The sequence below is a fragment of the Crocodylus porosus genome, unplaced genomic scaffold, assembly GCF_001723895.1.
Source record: "Crocodylus porosus isolate Cpor-Errol unplaced genomic scaffold, CroPor_comp1, whole genome shotgun sequence".
NCBI classification, from domain to species: domain Eukaryota; kingdom Metazoa; phylum Chordata; order Crocodylia; family Crocodylidae; genus Crocodylus; species Crocodylus porosus.
In genome coordinates, this window is record NW_017728921.1 from 12,189,763 (window position 1) to 12,216,838 (window position 27,076).

The window sequence follows — 27,076 nt, forward strand, 5'->3', positions numbered from 1 at the left end:
CCCCCACCCCCACCCCGGCTGGGGTACTGGGGGGAGCCGGGCCAACTCCACAAGGTGAGGGAGGGCTCCCTTTCCCCAGTCCTCATGCAGGCCTATTGATAGCCACAGCAGCAGCTGTCAGATCAGCTTTGCCTGGCTGGAGCTGGAGGCAGGGTGGGGTGGAACAGAGCCCCTTTGCCTTACGGGCCCAGCTTGGCTCCCCCCAGTACCCCAGCTGCAGGAGAGGCCTGCAAGGTGAGGGGGCTGCGTTCCAGCCCACTCCGTCCCTTGCCCCCTCCAGCTCCAGCCAGGCAACGCCAAGCTGGCAGTTGCCTGCTGCTCCCTCCCCCTTCCTTTTTTCCCCTCCCCACTGACAGCCCCTGGGGCAGGGCTGAGCTGGGGCTCCCTTGCTCCCTGGCAGGAGCACCAGCGCAGCCCCACACAGCGTGAAAGAAGAGGGAACACACATTCCCTACGGCGTTCTGCTTTAGAGAGCCTTCATCTAATACCTCATTTGAGGAGGGTTACTTTTTCATGTGATCGGCCATTTTAAAAGCACTCTGCAGCCGTGCACATGTGTTATGACACGGCTGCACAGCACTTTCAGGGGCCCAATCGCATGGCAGTTGTAACTTGTGTAAGCAGCCTGAATGTCTGTATAAAGCCGTAACTCATTTAAGAGAAAAGAGAGCCTGGGAGTTAGCATCTCGTTGTTACCGAAGGCTTAAGATTACACATAGCCAATTTACATAGTTTTAGCTTTGTGGAAAACCGACGTTTGATAAGGTTTGATTAATTGAAGGGGGTGGGGGAGTAGTTTGACTGGCCGGATGGAAGGAATCTGTATATGCTGCTCTAGCAGGCTAAACAGATTTTCGGCTCCGTGCAGATTTTCTACCAATGTGGTTGTACAAAAATTGAGGGCAGGCACTGCTTTTCACATAGAGGTTGGCTACCAACAGCAAGAATGGAGAAACCTATGCTAGTGGATGGAAAGTTAATTTGACAAAGATCAATTCAAACCAGATTATAAAGTTCCTCCACACTTGCTCTCTGATTACATCATGCATTACTCTTTACTTTGAAGGAAACTAAATGCAAGCACATCCCCTTCCTAAATCTATAAAAGGTAGCATCCTGTGCATCTCTTGGTTGTTCCATTATGTAACATGATATACATGAGGTTCGGAGACTATGTCTTATTCTTTCTGCTGTGGTAACACTGAGGAGTCCCACACATGGACCAGCACTTCATTGTGCTGTGTGTTTTGCAGGCGGATGCCAAGATAGTCCAAAGATTTTACAATGTTACTAGATGTGGGAAGGAAGGAAAAGAGGCAATGAGACTTGCCCAAGGTCAGTGGAACAGCTGGAACTGGAACCCTGGCCTCCTGCCTCCCTCTGTCACATCCTTGCCAGCCAGCTAAGGCGAGGTCTGTGTTGCAAGGACTATTGTTTCTGTAGTTTGAGGCTGTTGCGTTAGGATGATTCCTTTGGCGTGAACTGAGCTCCACCAATAGAAGGTTTCTCTGCTGCCTGTGCTGCACTGGCTTCCCAGCACATGAGCTCTGTTGGCAGAAGCTGCTGTCTGCTTGCAGATCTGCTTCCACGCTGGGGATTTTCTATGATCTTTCCCCACTCCTGGCCAAGGCAGTTCTGCTGGCAAAGCTGTTGCAAGGTAGATACGGTCTTAGATTAAGATTACTTTGCTAGTTGTCCACTTTCGTGCTTGTGTGACCTGTTTTTCTTTCATGTGTCAAACTTGTGATACCATAAAGTACCATGAAGTCAGATTAGATCAGGAATAAGTAGGTATGGGAGCTGGGTAGGGAAGAATGGGTTGCAAGGTGGGTAGACAACTGGCTGGATTGTTGGGCTCAGAGGGTAGTAATCAATGGCTCAAGGTCTGGTTGGCAGCCAGTATCGAGTGGAGTGCCCGAGGGGTCAGTGCTGGGGCCAGTTTTGTTCAATATCTTCATCAGTGATCTGGAAGATGGGATGGAGTGCACCCTCAGCAAGTCTGCAGGTGACACCGAACTGTGGGGAATAATAGATAGACTGGAGGGTAGAGCTAAGATTCAGAGAGACCTTCACAAATTGCAGTATTGGACCAAAAGAAATCTCATGAGGTTCAGTAAAGAGAAATGCAAAGGCCTGCACTTAGGACGGAACAATCCCAGGCACTGAGATGGTCTGGATACCAGCTGGCTAAGCAGCAGCTCACCAGGAGAGGACCAGGGGTTGCAGCGGACAGTAAGCTGGATATGAGCCAATAGTGTGCCCTTGCTGCGAAGGCTAAAGGCATATTGGGCTGCATTAGGATGGGCATTGCCAGCAGATGGAGGAAAGTGATTCTTCCCCTCTATTTGGCACTGGTGAGGTGACATCTGGAGTTCTGTGTCCAGTTTTGGGACCCCATTATAGAAAGGATGTGGACAAGTTGGAGAGAGTCCAGTGGAGGGCAACAAAAATGTTGAAGGGGCTGAGGGACATGGCTTATGAGGAGAGGGTGAGGGAACTGGGCTTATTTAGTCTGGAGAAGAGAAGATTGAGGAGGGATTTAATAGCAGTTTTCAACTACCTCAATCAGGTTTCAAAAGAGGATGGAGCTGAACTGTTTTCAGTGATGGCAGATGACAGAACAAGGAGCAATGGTCTCAAGTTGCAGCAAGGGAAGTTTAGGTTAGATATTAGGAAAAACTTTCTCACTAGGAGGGTAGAAAACACTGGAACAGGCTAACCAGGGAAGTGGTGGAAGCTCCATCCTTGGAGGTTTTTAAGACCTGGCTAGACAGAGCCTTGACTGGGATAATTGAGTTGGGGATGGTCCTGCTTTCAGCAGGAGGTTGGACTAGATGACCCCCTGAGGTCCCTTCCCAGCCTCATTTTCTAGGATTCTGTGCAAGGCAAAGCTACTGGAAGTGGCATGATGCTCTGCAAAGGGAATACTTTGCTGTGGGGTGCTGAAGGGAGTGGCTTCTGTGCTGTGGATATATTCTCAGGTAAGGCATTCACTTCCAGCGTCTTCACTGGCACATTGGGGGAAAGGATCCTAAGCTGCTTTAAGTACTCGGATCTCTCTGGATGGAAAACAGTATCTAAACGCTAGGATTTTATTAAGTGCTCATAGTAAGGCACTCTCCAAAGGCACTTAAGTACTAGCCTATCTTAAAGATGCTGAAGCAGAAACACTGAAAAAGATAAGTGAGCAAGGCCTGGCTGGGAATGGACCCCAGGCCTCCTGATACCTCACTCCTACTGCAATCTGTTGAGTAGACCACAGGTATCCTATTTTAAGAGCTGGTTATTGGTTTGATGCAGCCACAAGTGTTAGCTACCCTTGCTTATTTAAAAATAACTATAGCACTGTAAGTTATTTTACGTTGTGCACCTTTGCCATTTAAAAATGCCCAAACTAATCTCTGGTTGTTTTTGTTTGCCTTTGTAACATGCCTCTTCTAATCACTCCATAATTGGAAGAAAACATCACTAATCCTCTATAGAAAGTTACTTTTTGGTAGCAGAGGAACTTCAAAAGTTCAAACATATTGTAAATGAGATTTTCATGATGGGTTCATAAAGGAGTTGAGGATCAGGGTAAAAGAGCCTCATAACAGCATCTGCTGTGGAAAGCTCAATAAATTTCATAAGATGTACAGGGATGGCAGAAAGATAGTTAGCTCTAAACAGAGATGACATTTTAATCTTCCACAGCTCCTGTATTTTCTGTTCTCCTTCACTGTCAAGGCTTCTCATTAATTTGAACCTCTTTGTCCCTGTTCCTGCTTTGCTCTGGAGAAAGTCTCCTTCTGCTTTGCCGAGTTAAGAATTTATGAGTTGGAAGAAAATATTCTGTGGTTTTAAAAGAAAACATTGCAGGTAATGCATCATAAAGCCAGCTAAGAAGTAAAATCAGAGAGAACAGAGCGTAACACTGTTGGCTGCCTCTGCAGAGAAGAAAGCCGGGAGATGAGCTTGATATGTGGCCCGTGTTTTTAAATAAGTGCCTTGATTGATAACTGGGGGTTTGTGGCCCTTGAGAGGATGAGTTTTCCCCTCTGGGCGCATTGTGAAAAGACAGTCAACGTGTCAGTAACTCCTCTGATCGTTGTAACTCAGTGGTGCTCAATCTCCAGTCCATGAACTGGATCTGGCCTGGGGCGCCCTGACATCCAGCCTGTGGGGCTCCCTGTGGGTCCAGAAACTTGGTGTCAGGGGTGTGGTAGCAGCATTAATTGCTCCCAGAGTCATAGCATTTAATGTTCCACCGCTCTTCCTCTGCCATATTTTCAGGAGCCCCATAGTTGCCCCAGAGCTGGGTGGGGTGTGCAGGGTAACATCCGCATGTTGGCTGACTCTGGGCACCAAGCCGGCATGCGGGGTCAGGCCTGTGGACCAACCCTGAGCACAAGATCCTGCCCATGGATCTGGCTGAGCATGACCACTGTACAGGGATCGGAGAGGGGTGAGGAAATGGCCTTTCAGTTTAACGTTGCACATTTGACTACACCTTGTGTGATACCTCTTTCACTGTTCCCCTGACTTTTCCCCTGTGTTTCATCTTCCACACAGCAGCATTACATAGATAAAGAAACATTTTTAATAAAAGAAAACTTGGATTGTGAACCCAACATCCAAAGGAAGACCTGGGCTAGCCCTGAAACTACTTTAACATATTTTAAAAGGCTCTGACAGGGATATTGGGTTGCAGGAATTTTTTTTAATCTTGGGGGCATTTTCCCGTCAGCTCTGGCCTTCCTAATGTGCAGCTTGCACCTGCAAAGGCATAAACAAAATTCCTTGTTCTGTAGAGTGGTTTTGCACCCTGCACAGAGCTGGTGTGTGGATCTGGCTGGTGCATGGTTGGTTGGGGTTTTTTCTGTTGTTGTTTTTGTTTCTTTTGGCCGAGTAGGCTCTTATATGTTGGATCCCTTGCAAGGTGCTGTGTTGTTTGGGGAATTCCCACTTCTTGGAGCAGCAGAAACAAAACTCTTGGTTTTTATTTTCCTTTTCTGCCTCCTTTCAGAGGTGATGCTGTTTCTCAGTGGAGTTACTGCAACATGAAGCCGCTATAGGTGAGCAGAGAATTGGAGAACTTCTGTTCCTTGAGGCAGAGATTGCCTGTCATGCTGCTGTCAGTGCACCCGTGCTTCCCTCCTCAGTAGATTGCTTGAAAAAGTTATTTTAGAAATAGCTGGAGCGAAGGAAGGAATGATCTCTGCAGCAGTAGGGAAGTGAAGTTTTAAGGATCTTTGTCAGGGAGCAGGGAATGATGCAAGTCCCAAAGGAACATATTGGTTTTGACTGTGCTGTGATGCCTGAGGTGGGACATGGAAGAACAAATACAAAAGCAGAGGTAGAAAAATCTATGCTTTTGAGATCAAGATTTAGCTGTTGGGTTGGGAAGGCAACGTGATAGCCCACACACTTTGAATCTGCGCTTCAGAACAACAGTTCATATATCTTTGAAGCATTACTAACAGTTTCTACAAACAAAGCAGATGTTTAGATAGAGATCACATATGCAAGAAGATTCACCCCTGGAGTACTTAACTGGCTTCATATTTCCCAAGCACTTGTCCAACTTTGCACTCCGGCACTGGGTGCATGTTGCTGTGTTGATGTGTCATTTAGCTGTCATCCAGTGTGCCATTCCTGCTCTGGCCAGATGGTGCAGGATTAGAGTGACATCCAAAGTAGCATGTTGGGAAGGCCAGGATATGTGTGAGAATGCAGAAGCCAGTAAGAGCTGCCAGTTCTTGCTTTCTTAGTAATGACTAGTTTGAATTTATAGATTGAACCTGTGGTCTTCACTATCATGATGATGATTTGGGCTGGGATTTTGCAAAGGATGTGAAGATGAAATTAGACAAACTCCACCTGCTCTCTTTGCAGCTGATGCCCTGCGTTTTATCTGGCAGAAACTTTAGAAAAAACCTTGCGTCTCCAGCAAGATATTAAATGCTTTTTTTCTGCGATCAGGAAAGAAAGTACCCTACCTGACCTAGCCAGTATCCTCTAATAGAAAGAACATGAAGCTGGTGCTCAAGAAATATGGATTTTGTTCCTAGTTTTGCCAATAGCTTTGGGTTATCCTTGGGCAAAAGGTCACTTGACCTTTTGGTGCTACAGGTTCCCCATCAATCGCATAGAGATCTCCTTTCTAAGCACTTTGAGCTTTGCTGATGCAACACACGTGAGAGTTAAGTGTAGTGTTATTACTTATTAATTATAGAAGGTCTTTCCCCTACCTTCCCTTCCCTTCGCTCCCAGCCTTTATTTTTTTTTCCTTTTTGGCTGGAAGAAAGCTTTTCCTAACAAAATTGAAAAGTCACAAAGCTCTTCATCTATATGAATAACAGATTACTGTGTGGATGGGAAATCTATTAGCGAGTGAGATGGAGAGAGAAATGCCTTTAGACACAGGTTTATTAACTTGGCCCTGCATTCTCCAAATTGGCTGCCTGTGAAGGGTGGATTGATGTTTAAGTTGGCCTTGATGGGTTTTAAAGCCTTTTCACTGGCAGTCAGAGCCGGCACTGTTAGAAAAGACCTTTATTTTGTGCTTCATCACAGAGGGTGGTATTTGCGCTTGAGGGGATGGGGCTGGCTTCCACTTGATAAATCACCCTCTTTCCTTCTGTCCTTTCAAACACCTGGAAACTTCTTTTTTTCCAAGATAAGCTTTTTTTTCCCTTTGTATTCTTGGCCGGATATAGGAATGTGTTGCCTTTCTCCCCTGCTATTTGTTTGTAAGAATTTTTATTCTCAGTATTGTCTTTTATTTACTATCTTTCCCTCCATGCAGCTCCTGGAGCTGTTTGGCAGGGGATAATCTGTACGTAAAATTGATTAGGAAGACCCACGAAACACAAGTGCTGCCCTTTGGGGGAGCCGTGTCTGGAAATATACTGGAACCTGTTCTCTGGGCTGGTGGAGAAGGGAATACATAGCAGATACATGAGTCACTTAGTTGCTTAGCAACAGGCTCCTGAGATGGAGATTGGAAAGAGAATGCTTGCTGTGCCACTTACATTGCACCTCGTCCACCACCTGGTGGGGGAGGCAAATTTAGGCCTCGGCTGTACCCAGGGTGATGACATTGCACTGCTTTGCCTGGATATGAAGCACCATGTTAAAGGATGGGCAAAAAAAGCTTAGAAATGAGCATCATAATAGAGGCAGGGTAAGAGCTCAGTTAATAAACAGCACTTCGTAGCGCTCCTCGTCCTCGCATCACAACACAGCAGAGCTGTTGTGCGCAATGCAGACGCTGGAGCTGTATATCTTGTATGTGGTCATACAGCAAATCCGTGTCAGAATGAGGATTAGCGTCCACAAGTTACTTATTCTCTTGTGCTCATGTTCGTATAGCATCCGCAGTTACTAGGTGGCTTTGTTCCACCTGGTTTTGCTAGTACTAGTTATTGGCATGAGTAAGCAGTCATCTGTGGGGCAGTCAGCTGTGGTGCTGCTACTTAGGAGAGAATTGCATCCTTGGTGGAGTCTGGCCTCCAGTTTCTCTGCCTGACCTGCTTTTCTTCTCACTGAGCCATTATAGTCGCCACCCTGGGTTACATATCCATTCCAGCAAATGAAACATGAGATGCTCCCAAAGGAATCAACACTCATGGCAGAGGTGATATCTTTTGTTAGGCCAACTAGATTTTTTACAAAAAATGTCTGCAAAAACTACCACCAATTCTGAGTCCTTTTGCCTCTAGACCAATACGGCTACAACCTGGAGACCTGATATCCTCCCGAGGCACTTGCTTCCTCCATTGTCTTGGGAGAGTTTGCCTTGCTGGGGCTGGAGAGCTTCATGTTCTAACTTTTGCCTCTCTCTGTTGAGGAGTTATGGGCACAAAGCAACGAAAATGGTTTTAACAAACATAGCAGTCAGTTTTCTGGTGGTGGGGTTGTGAGTGTGGAGCAGCAAAGCTAACCCTTCTGATGGGTCTGAAAACAATGCGGAGAGAGGAAATAATTATGCTAAGTAGTGCAGGAGGAGGTGGCAGGGGTGAAGAAAGGATTAAATTGCCCCTGTTGAGTGCTCTGTGCCCAAAGAGTCCTTCCCTCCCCCCTCGTCCCCCTCCTCTGTTGTGGAAAGTGGGCAGCAGAGCAGAAGAAGAATTGCACCGTTCACTCTGGATTTGGAGGGACCGCAGGAAGGAGTGATTGATTGCACCTGCTCCACTGATGTCTTTCTCCACAATCAGTTATTGTCCTGTCAGCTACGCCTGCCCGAGGCCTTATTTTACATGCTTGGATAGTGAATCACATCATTTTGATTCTGCACATGTTCCTCCCTCTAGAGCTTTCCTTTCTTCCCCCCCTCTGTCATTGTTGTTTACTCCAGAGTCTTAATTGTCTCCAGTCCTGCTGGGGTGTTTGTCTGTTGCTCTTTCCTTAGTGACTGGTGAAGCTAACTGTCTGAGGGCACTCATTTAAGTCCCATCAAGAACATGAATGAAAATACTGATTGATTAGTTCTCACTGTCAGGCACTATAAGCAGACAGGGCCAAGCAGCTAGGGTAGGGTTGGCGGGTGTCATTTGTCAGTCCTGTAGAAGTCTGTCATCCCCATAGCTTCACGCTTGATCTGTGCTTGTTCCTTTTCACGTGTACCCTGAAAAGAGAGGAACAGGGAATGGAAGGAAACTGAAGAGGTCCCTTTTGATATTCAATGGTATTTGGGGGCCTCACTGTTTTGGGCATGTTTGAAAATCACAGCTGGAATTGTTTAATGCCAAAGCATGGGATTTCCCCATGTGAAATTCATTGCTGGCAAAGGAAGTAGTAGAGATTAGGGAGGCATTATGCTGCAAGGATGAGATTGTTGTCACTGCAGGAGACAGCACTTCTATAGAAGGATGGTGCTGGTCCATCCTACTTCAAAGCCAGTGTTTGGGGCTGGCCTTTTCCAACACCTGTGGAAGCTGTACATTGAGAGTTGGAGTCAAAACAGAATAAACTGGTATTTTTGGCACCACCCAGGACTAGGAATGAACAAGGGAATCTGGGAATAAAAAGGGCCGAGAGGTTTTTGGTTTGGTTTGAGTGCTACACTTTGGCTGGAATGCTTTCCAAATCTTCCCTAATCAAACCCACACCAGTTGAGGTTTCTTAGCTTATATTGCACAGGAGAGTCAAAGGAGATGGTCACAATAGTTTCATCTTGCCTTAAAATCTGTGGAAATCTGCAGAAACTCACCTAACATCCTGTGAAAACTTAACTGAGAGCTTCATGCTCTTTGCTGAAGAAACCCATAGGCTTCAGTGGGAATCCTTAACATTGCATCAATTCTGTCTGAAGCATTTGAACTGGAACATGTTTAGATGGCACATTGGATAGTCCCCAAACACTTTAATTCTCTGATCAAAGACAATTATTTTAAGTAGACATTAATGTCTATATGCTAGGCATCTGTAAAGTACTTAAACACAATTGGGGCTGAAAGCTATATGTGCACCAGCTGGTGTGGTGGTAACAAGATGCGGTTATGTTTTTGAGATACTGTTGTAAATCAGCAGTGATTTGAGAAGATGAGGAGGAAACCCAACTACACGCTGTTTTGCCACATTAGCAAGAATACCTTTGCGGCTGCTCTTTCTGGCTGCCAGTCTCTTCATAAACCAAGAATTTGCTCTGGTGTTCTAATATAAGATGTAGAAATAATATATGGGTAATTAGAATTTAATAAATGATTTGTCTTTCTGGATGCAGTACATAAGCTGGTTCAACTGATGGTATAACCTTTGCTTTGTGCTCATTACCTAATGTTGAGATAACAGCTGGAAGTTGGGAGACTGACATGCAATTTCAAAATTACAGAGCTTGAAATTGCTGCTGTCTGTAAACATGTGAAAATCTATTAATGACCTTTGCTTTCTGAGTGAAGATGTATTATAACATAAAATACATTAAAATAACTGACTATACTGGCATATTTCTCCTGTTACCAGAATTGCTTGGGATATGAATGAATGACTACTGACATGACTATGAGGATGCTTGGCACTGTCTTTTAGGGTATATGGCTCTTTGGGTAGCACTGGGGAAAATATTATTTATTCTTCCCAGCTAGTTACATATTTATTGCACCCACATTTATCCCACTGCAAGATACTCAATTTGGGCAAACCCTCACGCTGATTGAAAAGGTGATGGTTTTAGACCACTGTTATGGAAGACCCTTACTCAGTAGTGTGCTCTGGAAAGGACCACAGTCCTTGAGAATAAGGGCATCACCTTGAAGTTTTAAGAAGAGAAGGGTGGAGATATATCTGTCCAATACCATTCCACAGTACTAAGCAAAATGCCTATTAGGCTTCACAGAGATGGTATCAATCTCGAAAAAATCAGTTTAGAGCTGCAGAGTTTGCTCTTCAGTAAAGCACAATTTGGAAGTTACTCCAGGGCGCTATTTATCCCATTGTGAATTCCTATGCCGGAGACATTCTGATTATGTCTTACCTTCCATTCCTTATTTTGCACTGCTGTGGAAGGGAGATCATTGGATAGTAAAAGGATAACAGCTATACCAGTTCTCACTAAATGCTATGACACTTGTTAGCACCCTGACTCTTATTTCTCTACTGAAGCAGAAGCCTCGAGTTCCCTGAGGTTTCGGGTGGATGGAAGAGCAAAGTGCCTTGGACAGCTGCTTTTTGCAGATGGATTACATATTTCTTGTCACTGGACCAATCCTAAAGTTTTTCCTGTTTCCCAGCCAAAAAAAAAAAATTGCTAGAGGACAAATTGCTTAGTACATTTTTTTAATATACAGACTTGGTCTTCTAGCAGCTGAACTTAAAAACTACTTCAGTAGACTCTGTTTTTAATCATATTGAATTTCGTGTCTTTTAATTCTATAAATGCTGCAACTTTTCCTGTGCTAAGTCCAGCACAGGGAGCACTGCAGCTAGGGTCCTAGCTTCTAAATGGTTAAGAGTTCAGAGTTCATTTATATTAACTTTTCTGAGTGCCTTTGTGTTGATGAGCCCTAAGTGACTTCCTGACTCCCAAGCTGTCAAATGTATGACTTTTGCAAATCAGTGATGATACAAGGATTGCCATTTCCTGGCTCACACCATAGGTCCATCTGGTTTTTCCCAGTTTTTCTCATTTGCAGCTTCCAGTATGTAAGGTCTAGGAAGTTCTGACTCAGGGGCTGAATCCCCAAGTCCTGTGCTCAGTAGCTACTGATACCTTTTTTATCCAAGAATTTCTCCAACCCCTTGTTTGAATCTGGCTAAATTGTCAGCTTTCACAACATCTGATGGCAGCGAGTTTCACACTTGAATTACCCGCTGTGTGAAAAAGAATGTCCTTTTGTTGGTTTTAAACTTACTACCTATTGGCTTCATTGTGTGACCCTAGTTCTTGTATTGTGAGAGACAGTAAATAATAAATCTCTATTTACTTTCTTTTTGCCATTTAGTATTTTGTAAACCCATATCGTGTTCCCCTGTCAAGTGTCTCTTCTAAACTGAATAGGCCTCTTTAGTCTCTCCTCATATGGAAGCCCCTCTATACCACTAATCATTTTTGTTGCTATTCTTTCTCCCTTCTCTAGTTATTCTATATCCTTTCTGAGGTGTGGGAACCAGAGCTGGGCTCACTAGTCAAGAGGTGGATGCACCATGGATTTATAAAGAGGCAGGATGATACTTTCAGTTTGGTTTACAATTCCCTTCTAAATAATCCCTATATCTGTATATTGTCAAAGCATAGGCCAGTGCGATTCTAGGGTTCTGCTGTTACTCTGGCTTGCTGTGTGTCGGTTTTACGTCTTGGGGACTGAATCCCTTGGCTGTAAACTGAAAACGCACCTGAGTGTTGCAACGCTTCTGTTGTAGCTTATAAAACTGTACAATGCTGAGAGCTCCTTTAATGGAGGACACAGAAGAACCCAAAGTAATACTATAGGGAGTGGGCACATAATTAAAGAGGAGAGACATGGATATTTGTTGAGATGTTGATGTGTAGGATGTGTAGTGTCATGCATCTAGGGTGAGGGTGCAAGAAAATAACTTGGGTGGCATGAGTTGGTGACTTGCATCCAGTTCTTAGCAGAGAAAACTATGCACAAAATTGGCATATCTTACCACCCTTGCCAACAAACGAATGGACTGTGGCAAATGAACAGCCTTCTTTCTGCCGATGGCGTTCTCAGCATGACAGGCTGGAGACATACCGTATTTTTCGGACCATAAGACGCACTTTTTCCCCCCCCAAAAGTGGGGGGAAAACGAGGGTGTGTCTTATGGTCCGAAGGTGTGTGTCCCGGGGAGACGGGGCGGAGCTTGCCCGCGGAGGCAGCGGAGCCTGAGCGGGACATCCGCCGCTTGTTTACACTGGAAGCCAGCGCCTGTGCCGGTGGCCGGGAGCCGGCAATAAAAGTGGCCGGCCACCGGCACACATAGTCTCTCCTGCCATAAAAACTGGGTGCGTCTTATGGTCAGGTGCGTCTTATGGTCCGAAAAATACGGTAGTTGCCGAGAAGCATGAGAGAGGCCTGCACCACTGCTGCCCTTCCCTTGGGAACTGACCTTGTAAGGCTGCTACATTGGTGTTTTTCCTGTATACATTGACAAGAAGAATAACCCATCCCTCTTGAGAATTCGTATTAAACTGACATGAACTGAAGTAGGTGGTCAGACAGTCGTACCTTTCTAGGTCCTTTATAGCCTATATAAACCATGCAGGCCGATCTTGTATTGCTGTCTAAAGCATCTGCAACCCAAACACATTTGTACCTGTTGTGAAAGCCGGGCAGGATGGCCTTGTGGTGCCTGGTAAATGGAGACTTCTTTCAGCCCTCTTATAGACTGTAAAAGCTGGGCAGGTTGGTCTCACAATATGCTTCATTTCATCTACCTGAAAATGGTGCCCCAGCTTCCCTTCAATCATTTAAGCTCCCTTGCTCTCTGACATGCTTTCTGCTGACAGTAATTCTGTGAGCACTCGTTGGGCATTTACTGCCATTGCTAGAGGAAGTACTGATGGCTTAAAATGGGATCATTTCCTTTCTGATGGACAGCAAGCACCTGTGGGAGTTTTAATAGCTGTACAGTATGCCTGTCAGTAGGTAGCAGGGAAGACATGCAGTTCTCTGCAGTAAGGCACTCAGACTCTGAAATCCTGCAAGGGAATTCACAGTCTTGGGAAGAAAAAAACAAACAGAACCATATACTACAAGAAATTACTTCCTGTAGAATATGGTAGGAAGGGGTGGGCTCTTCATCCATTTCAGCAGTGCATTATTCCTGGAATATTTGGGGCAAAACATGGGCAAAATCCCACATGCCCACACCCACAAGTATAAATTATAGGGCCCTTGTTAAGTTTTTACGTTATGTACAGTAGCTAGAGCGGTATTTGATATTCTACATTGTACTATACTTTTAGAATTGTTCTCCTGGTTAGCGTGAGCTATGGGCTTATTCTTAGGCAGAGGAGAAGGAAGACAGCAAAAAAGGGAAGTTGCGTTAAATGTAGGTATTTGACTATCGCAGTGCTGTGCATCTGGTAGAATAACTGGAATTGAATGAAGCCAATTATTCATCATACCTGTTGGTTCAAGCCAATTATAAATCATATTAAACTAAATCTTTATATCATACGTTTTAGCTATATATCTTACAGATGTGTCCTTTAATGAAGGAAGCATTTACCTAAAAGCCTCCAGAGATGCTGCATTGTTTTTCAATGTGTCAGTAGCAAAGAGGTTAATTTTTAGAAAATGCATCCGGTCATTTAGTAGATAACATTGCAGCTTGCTCTTCAGCTTCCCACGGGTGAAAAGGAACCCAGTCTCTGATAATAAATGTGACTGTTTTGATTATGTGGAGTTCCTTGCTTTTGTCTGTTTTTATTTTTAAGGTAATGCATGCATTGTAAACCTGCAAAGCACTGGCAGCTTCAAACATCTTAACCTTTCCAAGGTTGTCTGTTTATCAGGCAGCCATCTTATTCCTGAGCCAGACATTTGACAGGGTCAGAGTAAATGTCATGCATTTAAAAAAGTAAGACCTGAATCAGTCTGGAATATGTCATCTCATAAGGCAGGATAGTTTAAACAAGCAAGGATTTCACTTGCAATCATTTAAATTGAAACTGATTTCATTGCCTAAATCCAGGGTCAGAGAGAGCCTTTTCAAACCCAGGCGGCTACTCTTTACATTTTGAGCTACCTTCTGAAAGGCTGAGCGATTTGATTTCGGCTTTCAGTCAAGTTCCCAGGAGGGGAGAAGAGAGGGTCGGAAAGTAAAACAAACAACTGCATGTGACGTGAAAGGGGAAGTGAGAACTTCCACCTCCCCACGCATGGCAGCGTCCTGGCTGAGATGCCAGCAGCCTGCTTCCCAAATTGTCCCAACACGGTTCTGAACCTTAGGGAGCCGGGTCCTGCTTGCTGAGCTGGCCGCCTGCCAGATGAGCTGTTGCCGTTCATAAAACACTGTGCCTGGGGCAGACTTTGATTTACTGTATCCTCCTCGGTGACCTCCCTACTACCCCTGCGGCACACATGGAGCAGGGCTTACAAAATCCTCTTCCTCCCCTATGCTACTGCTTTCAGTGTGTTGCTGCTTGCTTTAATCCCTTCTTGGGTTTTTGGTTTTCACCACACTATATTTAAGCTCATTGTCTGTGCCTTGATGGCCCTGTATAGTCTCATGCTAGCTTAAGTTTCTCCTTTACTTCTCTCTTCCTCCCCTCCACCTTATGTTTCTCCCCAGGCTCTGTACTTGTTACTACTCCCTTCAACTTCTCTCAGGTCTTTTTATGCTCACCTGTATTCTTGATACAGCTTCCTGCTCTGTCTGCCAGCGGTCCTTTCTTGAAATGCCTCCCCCAAAGTTCACTTTGTTTTTGGATCCTTGTGAAAATCAGCTAAGTAATATCCTTCCATTTCTACCAGCATCCATTAACAGGAATATCTCCTATCCATCATTATTATGCAAATGAATGGACTAGAGGGGCTGTGTCTCCTAGGCAAATGTAAAGAGCTGTCTACTTTAGAAAATTCATAAAATACTGAGTCAGAACAATGATGAGTTGGAGGTGGTGTGTACTGTTATACGGTGCTTAGATACTACACCAGTGGGAGCCATAAAGTAACTGAGATTCAGTCCATTTCTGTGGGCCAGTAATTCTCCCAGGACTGTTCAAAAGTGAACCCAATGGGCCAGTCTACTAATTGTGCAATAATATAATGGAGACTGCACATAGCCTGGGTCCCGAGGTTGTTCCTTGGCTCCCTGGTCAGGGTTGTGAGAGCACGCTATAGAGATACAAGCAGACTTGGATGCATGAGAGCGGTTTTCGTATTTCTGTTGAGTGACCCCTCAAGTCTGAGAGCTGAAGCCAGGGTTTCTGCATTTCTCAGATGACACTCTTCACAATAGCAACTCCATCCTGTGACAAAATGAGTGACAGAGATGGATGGATGGAGCGTGATGGATAGGAATGCTTCCCATTTAAGAAACCAGCTAGCCTCATCTCTTAGAGGCTCGAGGCACAGGGGAGAGAAGGGTTTAGACAATCATATAAAGTAACTGGTAACAATAATGGAAAGTAACTTTGCTTTTTAGACTTGTAGCCACCACCCACCTACCTTGGAATCAGGACAGACTTCGTTTGTCATCCGGTTTGCCACTCACAAAAGTAAATCATTGTAAGTGTTGACCAGAATGTGAAGCCACCTTAGCACACATTACTCTGCACCTCACCAGTAGGTTTCAGACTTTTTTTCCCATTGTGCTGCTTTGCACTCTGTCACAGACTTCACAAGAGTCCTCTCAGTGCAAATGATATTTTCAGCCCTCATTCCCACCCCTGATTGCAGGCTCTGAAATCTTAAAGAGCTGTGTAAACTCAAAGGATTAAGAGAGAATTTGAGCCTGGGTTGAGCAAACATGCAGCGATAACTGGCCAGTAGGAAGCTGGGGATGTGAGGTTAAGCCAAGATCCTCTAGGGCTGATTGTTCTCCCGATCAAACAGAGTGCGTGGAGGCGACTACACAAAAATCTGCTGGTGCTGTATTTTCTGCTTTCGTGATTTAAGTCACAAGGATACACTAAATGAAAGCACGTATGCTCAGGCAGTCTGTGTTAAGACTGACACAGGGTGAAATGGAGTATGCCCCAAGCACTGCTCTCAAGATTGCAAAGGGCAAAAATACCAGATCAAATGTTACTCCTTTCCCCAATTGCTGCTGCCAAATTTCAGGCCCCCTCTAGACCTGCCTTCTCTCCTGTCCCTTAGCCATGCCTGAGCCAGGCAGGCACGCCTCGCTGCAGGCCAAGTGGAGCAAGAGACATGATCACAAACCTGAGGCCTATGTGCGAGTATTACTGTGCTGCATCATTTACAAATGCAGCTCAAACCCTTATGCAGACAGACAGCCCGTGGCCCAAAAGACAGGCAGAAAGGCTCCAAGCAGCAAAAGGTATGTTGTTGCTGTATATGGAGGTGTGATTTGCTGAGTGCGTGTGAACACACCAGCACCAGCTAGTTTGGGCAGTAATAGCCATACATACCTGGCTGTGCAGATTCCAGCAGCAGTCGTGCAAACCTGCTGTGGCTCTTAGGTCTGCACTTGACTTGCTGGTCCATGCTGAAGTCTGTGCCCCTGCATCATCATGACTGTTACCCAGTAGATTAAATCCAGCAGATCCTTATAGGCTTGCCCCTGCTGCAGTCACATCTTCAACTGTAGCCTGGATTGATGTCTTCATAGCCCAACCCAGGCATGGGCAGACTGATGCAGGCTCTGTTCCCTACCCAGCTGCAGCTGAAAGGGGCTGATTACCTCCCTCAGCTGTGACCAGGCAGCCAGTTAGAAACAGCTGTGGAAACAGACTGCAGCCCAGGCAGAAGGGAGGCTGCAGACTGCTCCAGGGGAGAGGTGCAGGTTGATAGGAGCTGTGGAAAAAAAGAGAGAGAGACACTGCCGTGCTGAGAAGCAGCAGCAGGAGATGGAGAGAAATGTTTTTTGCCCAGGACCCAGAGAGGTGGGCTGGGCTAACTCCTCTCTGGAGAGGGGAACATGGGGATGCATTCCCTCTGGAGGAGCAGTCACCCAGGAGCCCTGATGCCTGCTTAAGTAAGGCTAAGTCTACACCCAGCATAAAGCCAGACAGCTGCATACTGCAGTGCCACACCTGATCTGCTGTACACTGCTCCCTGAACTGGAAGCGGAGTAGCATTTCTGTATGTTGCGGCCATGCTGTGACAGTATAGAGGTATCTTAAGGCTAAGTACAGTTGGTCAAAAAGTCCCAGGCTGAATTGATTCAACCTTTGCAGGTTAGTCTGAGCTGCGTAGATTGAACTGATAACCCAGTGAACAGGCATTGACTTTTCATTTGGGAAATGCAACCACATGCTTGCAGGGGCCCAGGCCAGAAACTGGGGGCCGCTAGAGCACCCTCCCTGTTCAGGTGGAGCAGACACCAGGGCTAGCCAACCCTCCCTGCAGGAGGGGGTTTGTTGGAGAGGTGCAGAGCATCTTGGGATGCCGGGGGACTGTAAGTTGACTTAAATCTGGAGGGGATCTGGGACAGAAGTTTAAGAAACCAATTTAACCTAAATCAGTTAAGTCTGATACTACATCCCTCCAGGTTTATCTTAAACTGGTTTTGGCCATTTTGAAAGTTCTTTGTGTTCACTGAACTCCTGTTGTGTTACAGATTTGAATTGGTCTCTGATTACTTATACTGCCCACGCGTAATTTCTGTCCCTAGCCTAAGAGGCTTGGTGTCAGAGAAAGGTCAAAGTGACAACATCAGGAGCACATGTGCACACATTCTTGCTTGACTAAAAGATCAGTGCTTTTGCATCTTCTCATACAGCAGGTTTCCCTGTAGATTGTCAATCCTTGTGCGATGCCTAGAGTTGGGAGATTCTTCCTGCAGGGGAAGGCCATACAATTATGCAGTAGGGGAGAAAAGACTTTGCTCCATTTGGGGTTGGTAATTTGGAGATGGAGAAAGGAATGTGAGTGAAGGCCGGGGTTGCAGATTAGATGTTTCCCTGTAGGTACCAGGCACACACCAGCCCCTGACTACAAACCCCAGCTGCTCCTCTCTTGTGATCTGAGATCCACATCATTTTTTTGTGTCAGTATTTCTTCCCAGGGCTATGTATAAATATCCTTGAGAAAGAGAAGGGTCCTGCTAGGATGTGGAACTGAGATGTGTTTAGTTCCTGTGCCTAGCAATTGCCACAGGCTTGCCATGAGACTTTGAGCAAGCAACTCCACCTGTCTGGGGCTCAGTTTCCGTACGTGTGGAATACAGATGATAGCCTAAATCACAGAGTGTGGAGTCTTAATTCATTAATGTTTGTGAAGTGCTTTGAGACTCTTGGGCAGAAGGGGCACTACAAGCAAATGTATTTCCTTGGCTATGATCCAGCTGCGACTGCATTCCCTGAATTAATTTCACTGCCAGTTCTGAGATGAAACAAACCTCAAATCTCCAAACAAAACTGGGAAGAAAGCTGAATTTCCAAGCAAGAGATATTGCATGATTTTGTAGTAGAACTATTACATGGCACCAGCTTGAGCATGTGGGAAAGATTTGAGAACCCTATAGGAATTTGCAGTAAATATGCTAGTGAGATTAAAAGGGAGATTTTCCAAAGGCACTGATTGCAGTTAAGGGCCTCACTCCCATTTAAAGCTAGGACCATTAGTGACTTGAAAATACCCTTGTAAATGCACACTAAAAGCTGGAACCAGGCAAGTTTTCAATGGCTTTTGTTTCTAATATTTTGCTGAGCCTCAGTTAATTAACAGGGCAATGTAATTTCCATGGCACTAGTTTCTAATTCATTGTCAGTGCTTTGAATGTTGATTTCTGTCTCTGCAACATCCCAGCAAGGAGGAGGATGTGACCTTCTTTAAGTGGCTCTCCAACCACTCTGACTGTGCTTCAGGGTTACCATCAAACTCCGCTCCCCCTGCCATACACACAAACTAGATTCATTTCACAGTTTTTTTCATTTACAGACAATAATGCCATACAACCATTTTCTGGGAAATATCTCACTGTTTACAGATACAGCAGGCTAGTCCATTTTCTTCTACACTTCCAGGAGACATTGCTAATTTTTGACAGCTTGCTCTTTAGTCGTGAGATGTTGTATGCGTCTTAGAGACACTGCCAGCTGTTAAGACAATCCTTTCTTAAACTATGCTCTAACCTGGCTGTGTGTAATGAATGTCTTCAGATTTAGCTAAGGATTGAAAATTAGCTTCTTTTTTTTTTTTTTTTTTTTTGTCATCCCGAACCAGATTCAAGCTCAGGTGTTTTATGTGCTTCTCTAGAATGTCAGGGCATCGCCTAGCTGCAAAAGAAAAACGCACGTAAAGCAGGGAGTGATTTTGAAATGGAAACAGCGTGTTGCATACTTAGGAGGCCAATCTGTTAATTAAAAGAGAAGAAAATAGTGTGGAGTCAGCAGGGCTTTTTGTCCTAATTCCCAACTCTTTCTTTGCTGTAGTACCTTGGGTTTCAAGAGCCCAGCTAGCTGATGCAACTCTTGCTACAGTGAAGGTGTGTGCATGTCAAAATGAATGGGGTTCTTTTGTGAATGCCAATCACACAGGGCATGAATATTGATGTTGTGATTGTGAATGAGTCAGAAGGAATGGCCTGAGCATTTTTAAAAGGAGAGGAAAAGTTTATCTGGCTGAAGCTGACAAGTTTTGGCATGATTAGCATCAGTTTTAATGCATCTCCTAATCTGATTCAGTTAGCTCACATGAAAAATTAATAGGGATGTAGAGTCCGAAAAGAGTTTAGTCTTGACACTTGGGCAGTTGTACAAAAGGCATGGCGGCCCACTAGCTGGAATTAGATTGCCTCAACAACAAGGTATTTTTGTATATTATTTTTTGCCTTATGTTTTTCCATATGTGTTTCACATAGTTTTCTCCAGCATTTAATTTTATCCCATTTTAAGTTGCCTTGGATAGTACTATAACCTTTTATCTGGCATCAGTATTTTTCAGTCAATTTTTTTTATTACTAACCATGCTAGTATCTCGAATGTCTGTGCTTTGAACTTATTAATTTTGATCCTGATTTCAGGAAGACAGTTATACAAGTGCCTTAATGTTTATTGCTTGTTGAAATCCTGCTGATTTAAACATACCTCTTCAGGACAGGGCCTAAGGCAATAGTTAAGTGCTTTCGTGAGTCAGGACCTGTGCGCCCAAATCCAGGCTGGAGGTTAAAAACAAGCCTTAAAGAATTTGCTTTAGGGATGCAGATACGTTTGGGTGCTTATGAATCATGGCTTCTGAATTATTCAGTGGTGAACCCGTTGTCAGAATGAGTTCCGTCATCCCCCTAAATTAACCAGCCATATAGCCTGAAGAATGCTTATCCTAATCTAATGTAAATTTACTATTTGTATTGCCTAAATTATTCATTTTAACTTCTCCCTTAAAAGAAAGCACTGTGCGTGCATTTTTATTATTATTATTTAACATGTATATTGCAGTAGTGCCTGGAGGAATGTTAAAGCTCTGCTATACGAGGATCTTGGATAATGCTAGAGACAGAAAATGAGAGTCCTTGCCCCAAAAAACCTAAAGGTTTTACTCTGTTCTTCCCTATCCACAGAAGGACATGTCATTAAAGCCTCAGGAGCGAAAGGAGAAATGGGAGCGGCATCCAGGAAAGAAACCTCGGGAATCTGAAAACTGCGTGTCTGCTGAGCCAAGTGAAAACGGTCACAACAACGATGCCGGGAGCTCAGAGAGAGAGACAGAACGAGGCAAAGAGAGGGTGAAGAAGAAACTTCCCTTGAAGATATCCAAACAGGTAAGAGAAAGGCTTCTACTTTGAAGTGGCTGCATCTTCATATCAGACACTAAAACATCGCCTTTTCTGCTGGGTTGGAACAGTTAATCTGTTAAAGATGTTGTGGCAAAATGTACTGTGGACTGTTAGGTTCTCTACGTGACTTCTAGTCAAGTGGGCAGCCTGGAGCGCTGGGATGTTTGCTTAAAATTGAAAGCAAAAGCAAGGTCAGGAGGGAGGAAAACTTTCTGCTTAAGAAGAACAAAACCACTTTTTAGTTCCGCGTTTTCAACAGGGTGCAGTGAGTCCTACCATGTAGCATGTGCTATGTAGATGCACTGGGCACCCGTGAAAATCACTGAGCCAAGTAGCAGCCAGTTGTTAAGGTGTACCTGGTGGTTTGCAAACAAGATACCAATATTCATCTCCCAAATCAAGATCCTTTGCACCCTGACAAACAGAATCAGGTTTAGGGGAGCATTTGTGTATTTTCAGACAAAGAACTGGGATGGGGGAAGGGTTGAAACTTTCCTTCCTGTGGCTAATATCATTCCCTTGTGCTAGCAAAGCTTTGTAAAGCATCAATAAGCACTGGTAGTGGAGGTCTAGTTGTCATAGCCGAAGTGCTACAAGCATGAAGGCAACAGCCCCAAAAGCTCTTGTCTGAACCAGTGTGTTTGTTCAGAGTGAAAGAGGTGAAGAGGTACAGGCATTAGGGGCTGGCAGGCTATTTATCACATCCTCCTACTCAGCAGGGAGGTTTGCTGGGGAGTTGGTGCTCATTCATCAGCTTGAAATCCACATGGCATTGCAGTGCATGCATCTACAAGCGTACACCTCCCCAAGTGGTTGTTACATGTTGCCAAATGGAAATCACTGCGATGACCGACTGACTTGCTTCTCTGCTGCACTTGTTCTTTCCAAGCTCAGAAATAGATGAGCAATGAAAGAGGATTTGCAAATGCTGCCTCATACCATGATGGAAGGAGACTTGTCAAATTAGAAGGACGCAGGACTCCTCTGTTACTGGAGTCTGCTCGCCATTATAAGATGCTACAAAAAGGGAGGCTACTGACCCAATTAATATTACTCATTCCTCAGAGTTTATAATGAATTAGTGCCCTGCAGTGGTGTCGTAGAGCAGTGTGTTGATGGAATTGCCATCTTTTATATGAACTGTAAAACCAGGGTCTTTAAGCACTTGTGGTCACTGAGGGATTTCATAGGCAGACGAGGTTCTTTGGGCAGATGTGATATGTTTTATTAGACCAACTAAATAGTTGGAAAAATTGTTCTTTGCAAACTTCTGGGCACAAACACCTTTCTTCAGACAGAGAGAGAGAGAGTCTATGTTGCAGTAGCGTTTGGGGGAAGGTTAAATCTCCACTGTACTATGCCTAAAGAAGGGTGTTGGTGGCTGAAAGCTTGTAAAGAACAATTTTTCCAACTATTTAGTTGGTCTAACAAAAGGTATCACATCTGCCCAAAAAACCTTGTTTGCCTACATCCTTAGAGCAATATGGCTTCAACCAACAACCCTAAGGCTAAGTACAGACATTCAAAAAGCCTGAGCCTGAATTGATTCAATCTTTGCAGGTTAATCTAAACTGCATAGATTGAACTGATTTGCAAGTGAATCAACTTTTCACTTTTGATTCGGGAAATGCAGCCTCATGCCTGCAGTGGCTCAGGCCAGAAGCTGGGGGATGCTAGAGTAAGCTCTCCTTTCCCTGTGGCAGCAGCCGCAAGGCTAGAGGGAACCTGCAGGGGGGGAACGACACATGGCCAGGCCCTGGCAGGACTGAATATTACTGGGGAGGGATTTAAACCCTCACCCTGACCTTCAGGGACCCCAGGCAGGGTATGCCTGGAGGGGGAAGGGGGAAGCAGGCTCTTGACAGCTTTGTCCCCGAGGTGGGGGCATGGGCAGGGCAGTGCCTCAGGCGAAGTGGGGCAGGAAGGGAGAATTACACTTCCCTGTCTCCCCTGTCCTCCATGGGCACAGCTGTGGTCTGTCCAGCTTCTTGCCCCGCTGGCCGCTCAGAGCATAGCCTCACCATCTACCGGCTGGGGCTGGGCCAGGCCGGCCCACGGGAGCTGCTGAGGGCAGGTGTGGAGGGGCTCGCTCGGGGTGGGCCACAGAGGCAGGGCTCTTCCCAGCCAGCTGTGGTTTGAGCTGTGGCCACAGATTGCTTCTGGCTTCCCACGCCTAGGCCGGGTTGGGCTGTCATGGAGCCGCGGCCAGCTGGGAAGGGCCCTAACCCCATGGCCCAGGCTGGCCCCTCCATGCCTGCCTTCAGCTGCACCCACAGCTGGCCCAGGTCAGCCCTGGGCAAGGCAGGTGGATAGCAGAGCCGGCCCAGGCCAGAGGGGCAAGGCACAAAGGACTTGGCCTGCATGGCCAGCCTGTCTGCCAAGGATCCTGCCCACAGCTCCAGTGGCATCATCTCCACACCAATTGTATTTCTTCGTTTATTTGTTTGTATGGTGTCTACCTTCTTTTCTGAAGGTAGAAGTAACAAGTTTCTGTAGAGGGCAGGGAGGTTATACAAAGAGAATAAATCAAAATCTCCAATGTGTGACCCATTAAATCACAATTAGCCTTTTGGAGCAAGCCATGCTTAGGGTTCAGTGTATCCTAACTATGGTTCATGCTGGTATTTAACACAGTGGAGATAAATGTTTATTGCAGATACTCATCTACATTCTCCCTGGCTGTTAACTACTAATGACTCTATTAGGTGATCTGTGGTTTGCTCAGGTGGAAAAATAAAATAATACTATTTCTCCATTAGCAAAAGCTTTTTTTAAAATTATTTATGTGCAATCATGTTTTTCTTTGTTTTTAACATTACTTTCTTTTTTTGTGCAGTTTCTTACAACTATGAAATTCAGACCCAGAGCTAGGATCGTTCAAGGTTCTGGTTCAAGCAAGAATGGACTTAATGTTAACTTTCCCAGTTTGGGAGCAGGCTAGCATTATGCCCCTGTCTAATTTGGAAAATATTTGGTGATTAGTACTAATAGCCTAGAGAGAGAAGTTGTTTTGAAGTTTCTGCTGGTCTACTTGAAGCCTTTCTCTCTCATCCCTTCTTTCTGCAGTGCTACAGAATAGTCTTCTTTTCTGTGCAGCCTCCTCTCATAAATCAAATTGGGCATTATAATTATGGTACTCTTCTAATCCTTTTAGAGAGGTACAAAGTGGTAAGCTGATTTGAGTGCTAGGTTGTCTGCTTTCTTTAAGAAATTAGGTTAATACTTCACTCCTTTTGACAAAGAAAATGTCCAAATTCCTATTTGTCTACAGTTATTTGGTGGTTCCATCACCTCAGGGTAGAGGGTTGGGGAGAGCAGGGAGGAATAATCTACCTCTTCCAGCACGCTGCTCCAGCCATGTAGGTAATGGTATAAAAGCCCGTACAAGTTGTAGTAACCAAACAGGGTGAATGCAGGGTATTGTGGATTTTTTTTTTTTTTTTGTGTAAAGTAAGGGAAATCATCCAAAGACTTTACAGACTGTGGGTGTGTTCTATTTCTTTTTCTCCCCACAAGGGAAGAGTGTGTTGTTGCATTTGAGCTGAGGATAATGCTGGCTTAAGACGGCTGTGTCAATGGCTGCTCTCACAGTGGAGGCAGTAAAGTCACACTGGAGTACCATGGGTATTTGGAGGAAGGAGGCATCGTTTAAAGGTCAAACAATTTTAACATAGCCAGAATCCTTCATGGTGGCACCCATCTTCTGGATGCTGACAGCAGGTAGCGCTGCTCACCAAAGGAATGCTTTCATGAAGTTTTCATTGCACCAGTCTCTCACTCTAACCACGGCCACCTGCAGCCAACGCTGCCGGGAAGGGGAATCTCCATCGCAATGCAGAAATGGAAAGTATTTCTAAAGCCATACAGCCCATCCATCTGCCAGCATGGGCCCTTCCTCTGCAGGCTGTTGAAAAAATGGATTAGACAAAGCAAAAGGTGCGTGGTAGTCATCAAGGCTTCCATCATTCCTGTTGAGAAGCTGTTATTCTAGGAGATGAGAGGGCACTTTCAGAAGGATCATTCTTGCTTTAGGTGAAAATTGCACTTCGTATTTTCTTCCTATTCAGTGTAGCTCTTTCCACTGTACCCTGCCTGAATGGCTTCTTCCTCCTTTGGCAGTTCCAGTGGTTGAGCTTTCTCTGTCATCTACTTAAATTATACACATTTGGCTCTTTCTCTCTTTCTTTCTTTATCAACCCATCCCTCTACTTCTCTGACTTGCTTTCTGAGAGCCCTCCAGTTTGTTCATTTCTGGTAGAGGTGCACAACTGAACATTGTTAATCCAGATGCTATTGAGCCAGACAAACATTTCTCTCCAGCTTTCATGACCTAGTGGCACCGGTATGCAGCCTGGAATTGTGCTGATCTTTTGTGTGACTGCATCATACTGGAAAAAACAAAGCCCAGAGAGTTGATGCTGCTAAAAGCTGTCTAGCCACAGGAACAAGGGCCAGTCAAGTTGGGACCATCATACTGTGCCGACTACGTTTACAGTCCACTTAAATGTTTCTTTAATGACAAAATTACAGCACCAGACTGCAAGTAGTCATTCATCATAAAGATTACTGTTTTACACCTCTTCCTTCCCTCCCATACCCACCATTCAAATGGCCTAACATTAAGCTGAGCCACAAATAAGTTGTTTAGAACAGAGAGGTTTTTTTAAAACACTTTTATGTGCACTTTTCCTTAATGACTAGTATACTGGATTGGACTAGCTGTCCATCCAAAAATACATGCAGTATGACATGAAAGTGCAAACTGCCTGTGATGCTTTACCGGTGTAACTTGAACTGTGACTTTGACATACCTTCCCCTTCCCCCACAGAAAAGGTGGAGCTAATTTTTGCATCCTCGTCTGTCTGGTCTCTACAAAATGACTAAACATGATTGAAAATGAATACATTTTGTCAGAATGGCTCTTGCTAGTTGGAAGCCTCCCAACTTACTTCATATGTTTGTTTACTTGCATTGGTTTTAGGCTTTCTGAGGAGCTCATCACTTAAGTATCCCTTGCATATTAATAAATATACCACCAGGCAATCAGAAGGAGGGAACCACTGTCAGTCACTGCTGACCTGGGCTAGAACTGAACAGATAACCTAGATATGAAAGACAGCCTATGTTACCAGTGCCCTACCTATCATGTTTCCCAGGGGACAATTTTTCCAACACTATGCCTTATTTTCATACCTGGCCCCTCTCCTCCTTTTTAAAAATAGGGGTTATGAGCTTCCCACCCTCTTCTCCCCCTCTAGTTCCAAGGAAACCTTACAAAAGTTCTTGTTCTTTTAAAGCCCCCAGAAGGCTGGAGGCAGAGGGTTTGCTTGTAACACAGGAGCTGAAGAGGTTTAACTTTACAGCATCCTTAAGTAAAGGCTTAGTAGTCACTTAAGAGAATTTGCAGCCAAGAAACCCTAAACCATACAGGTTGTGGATCCATAATGTGTAGATGATTTACTTTTATCCAGCATTGTGCATGGAGGCTGAACTGTAAGGTCAGTGAATGTAAAATAATCTTACTTCTGTTACTACATATACCTCGGATTATAAAAAGCAAAAGGATTCAAAGTAGCTAACTAACTTTCCACCTTTGATGCTTTTAATGTGGGTTTTTAGGGTTGCCCTGGTTTAGTATGCTGCTTTTGCTTTTGTATGCATGTGTTTGCTAGGCTTGTGCAAAGTAGCAAGCATTCGATTTGGATTCTGTCAATATGAGGGCAATGATTTGTTTTGGTGATTCGAATCACTGTCCCGATTTTGATTTGGATGATTTGGATTTGGAGATTCAGCTGCGGAATTGGCGACCAAAGCTTCGGACAGCCCTAACAGATAGGGATACATTCCTAGGTCATGAGGGAGGGAGTGAGATTGGGACTAGGGAAGGGGCAGGGGGAGGGGTGCCATTTCCAGGGCTGCACCGTGCTCTGCCTGTCCCCCCGTGCCTGGTCTCCGCCTGTCCCCAGTCACCCCTGCTCCTGGCCTGTGCCATGCCATGGCACAGGCATCTGGTGTCGGCTACTCCTGGGACCGCTGCTGCAGGGGCTGGGAGGAGTGGCAGCGAGCAGAGTCCCGGGCGGCACAGGGCAGGGCGCAGCTTGTCCGCACTCACCCTAGCCCCCACTGCAGCAGCCCCGGGAGTGACTGGCACCAGCTGCAATGAGAACTCTCAGTGAGTGCAGGATTGGGGGGGTCAGGGCACGTCTCTTGCTGCTCTGCGCCCCCTCGGAGGGTTGT

At 45.1% G+C, this 27,076-nt stretch overlaps 1 protein-coding gene across 10 annotated transcripts in view; it reads left to right on the forward strand.

The window, feature by feature from the left end:
- Nucleotides 1-27,076, forward strand: part of FBRSL1 (fibrosin like 1) — a 671,310-nt gene that overhangs the window by 168,924 nt on the left and 475,310 nt on the right. For all 10 annotated transcript variants that reach the window (XM_019538998.1, XM_019538993.1, XM_019538999.1 and 7 more), the window contains exon 2: nucleotides 20,623-20,823. In XM_019538998.1, the coding sequence (XP_019394543.1) occupies nucleotides 20,623-20,823 (201 nt within the window). The remainder of the gene's footprint in view (nucleotides 1-20,622; nucleotides 20,824-27,076) is intronic.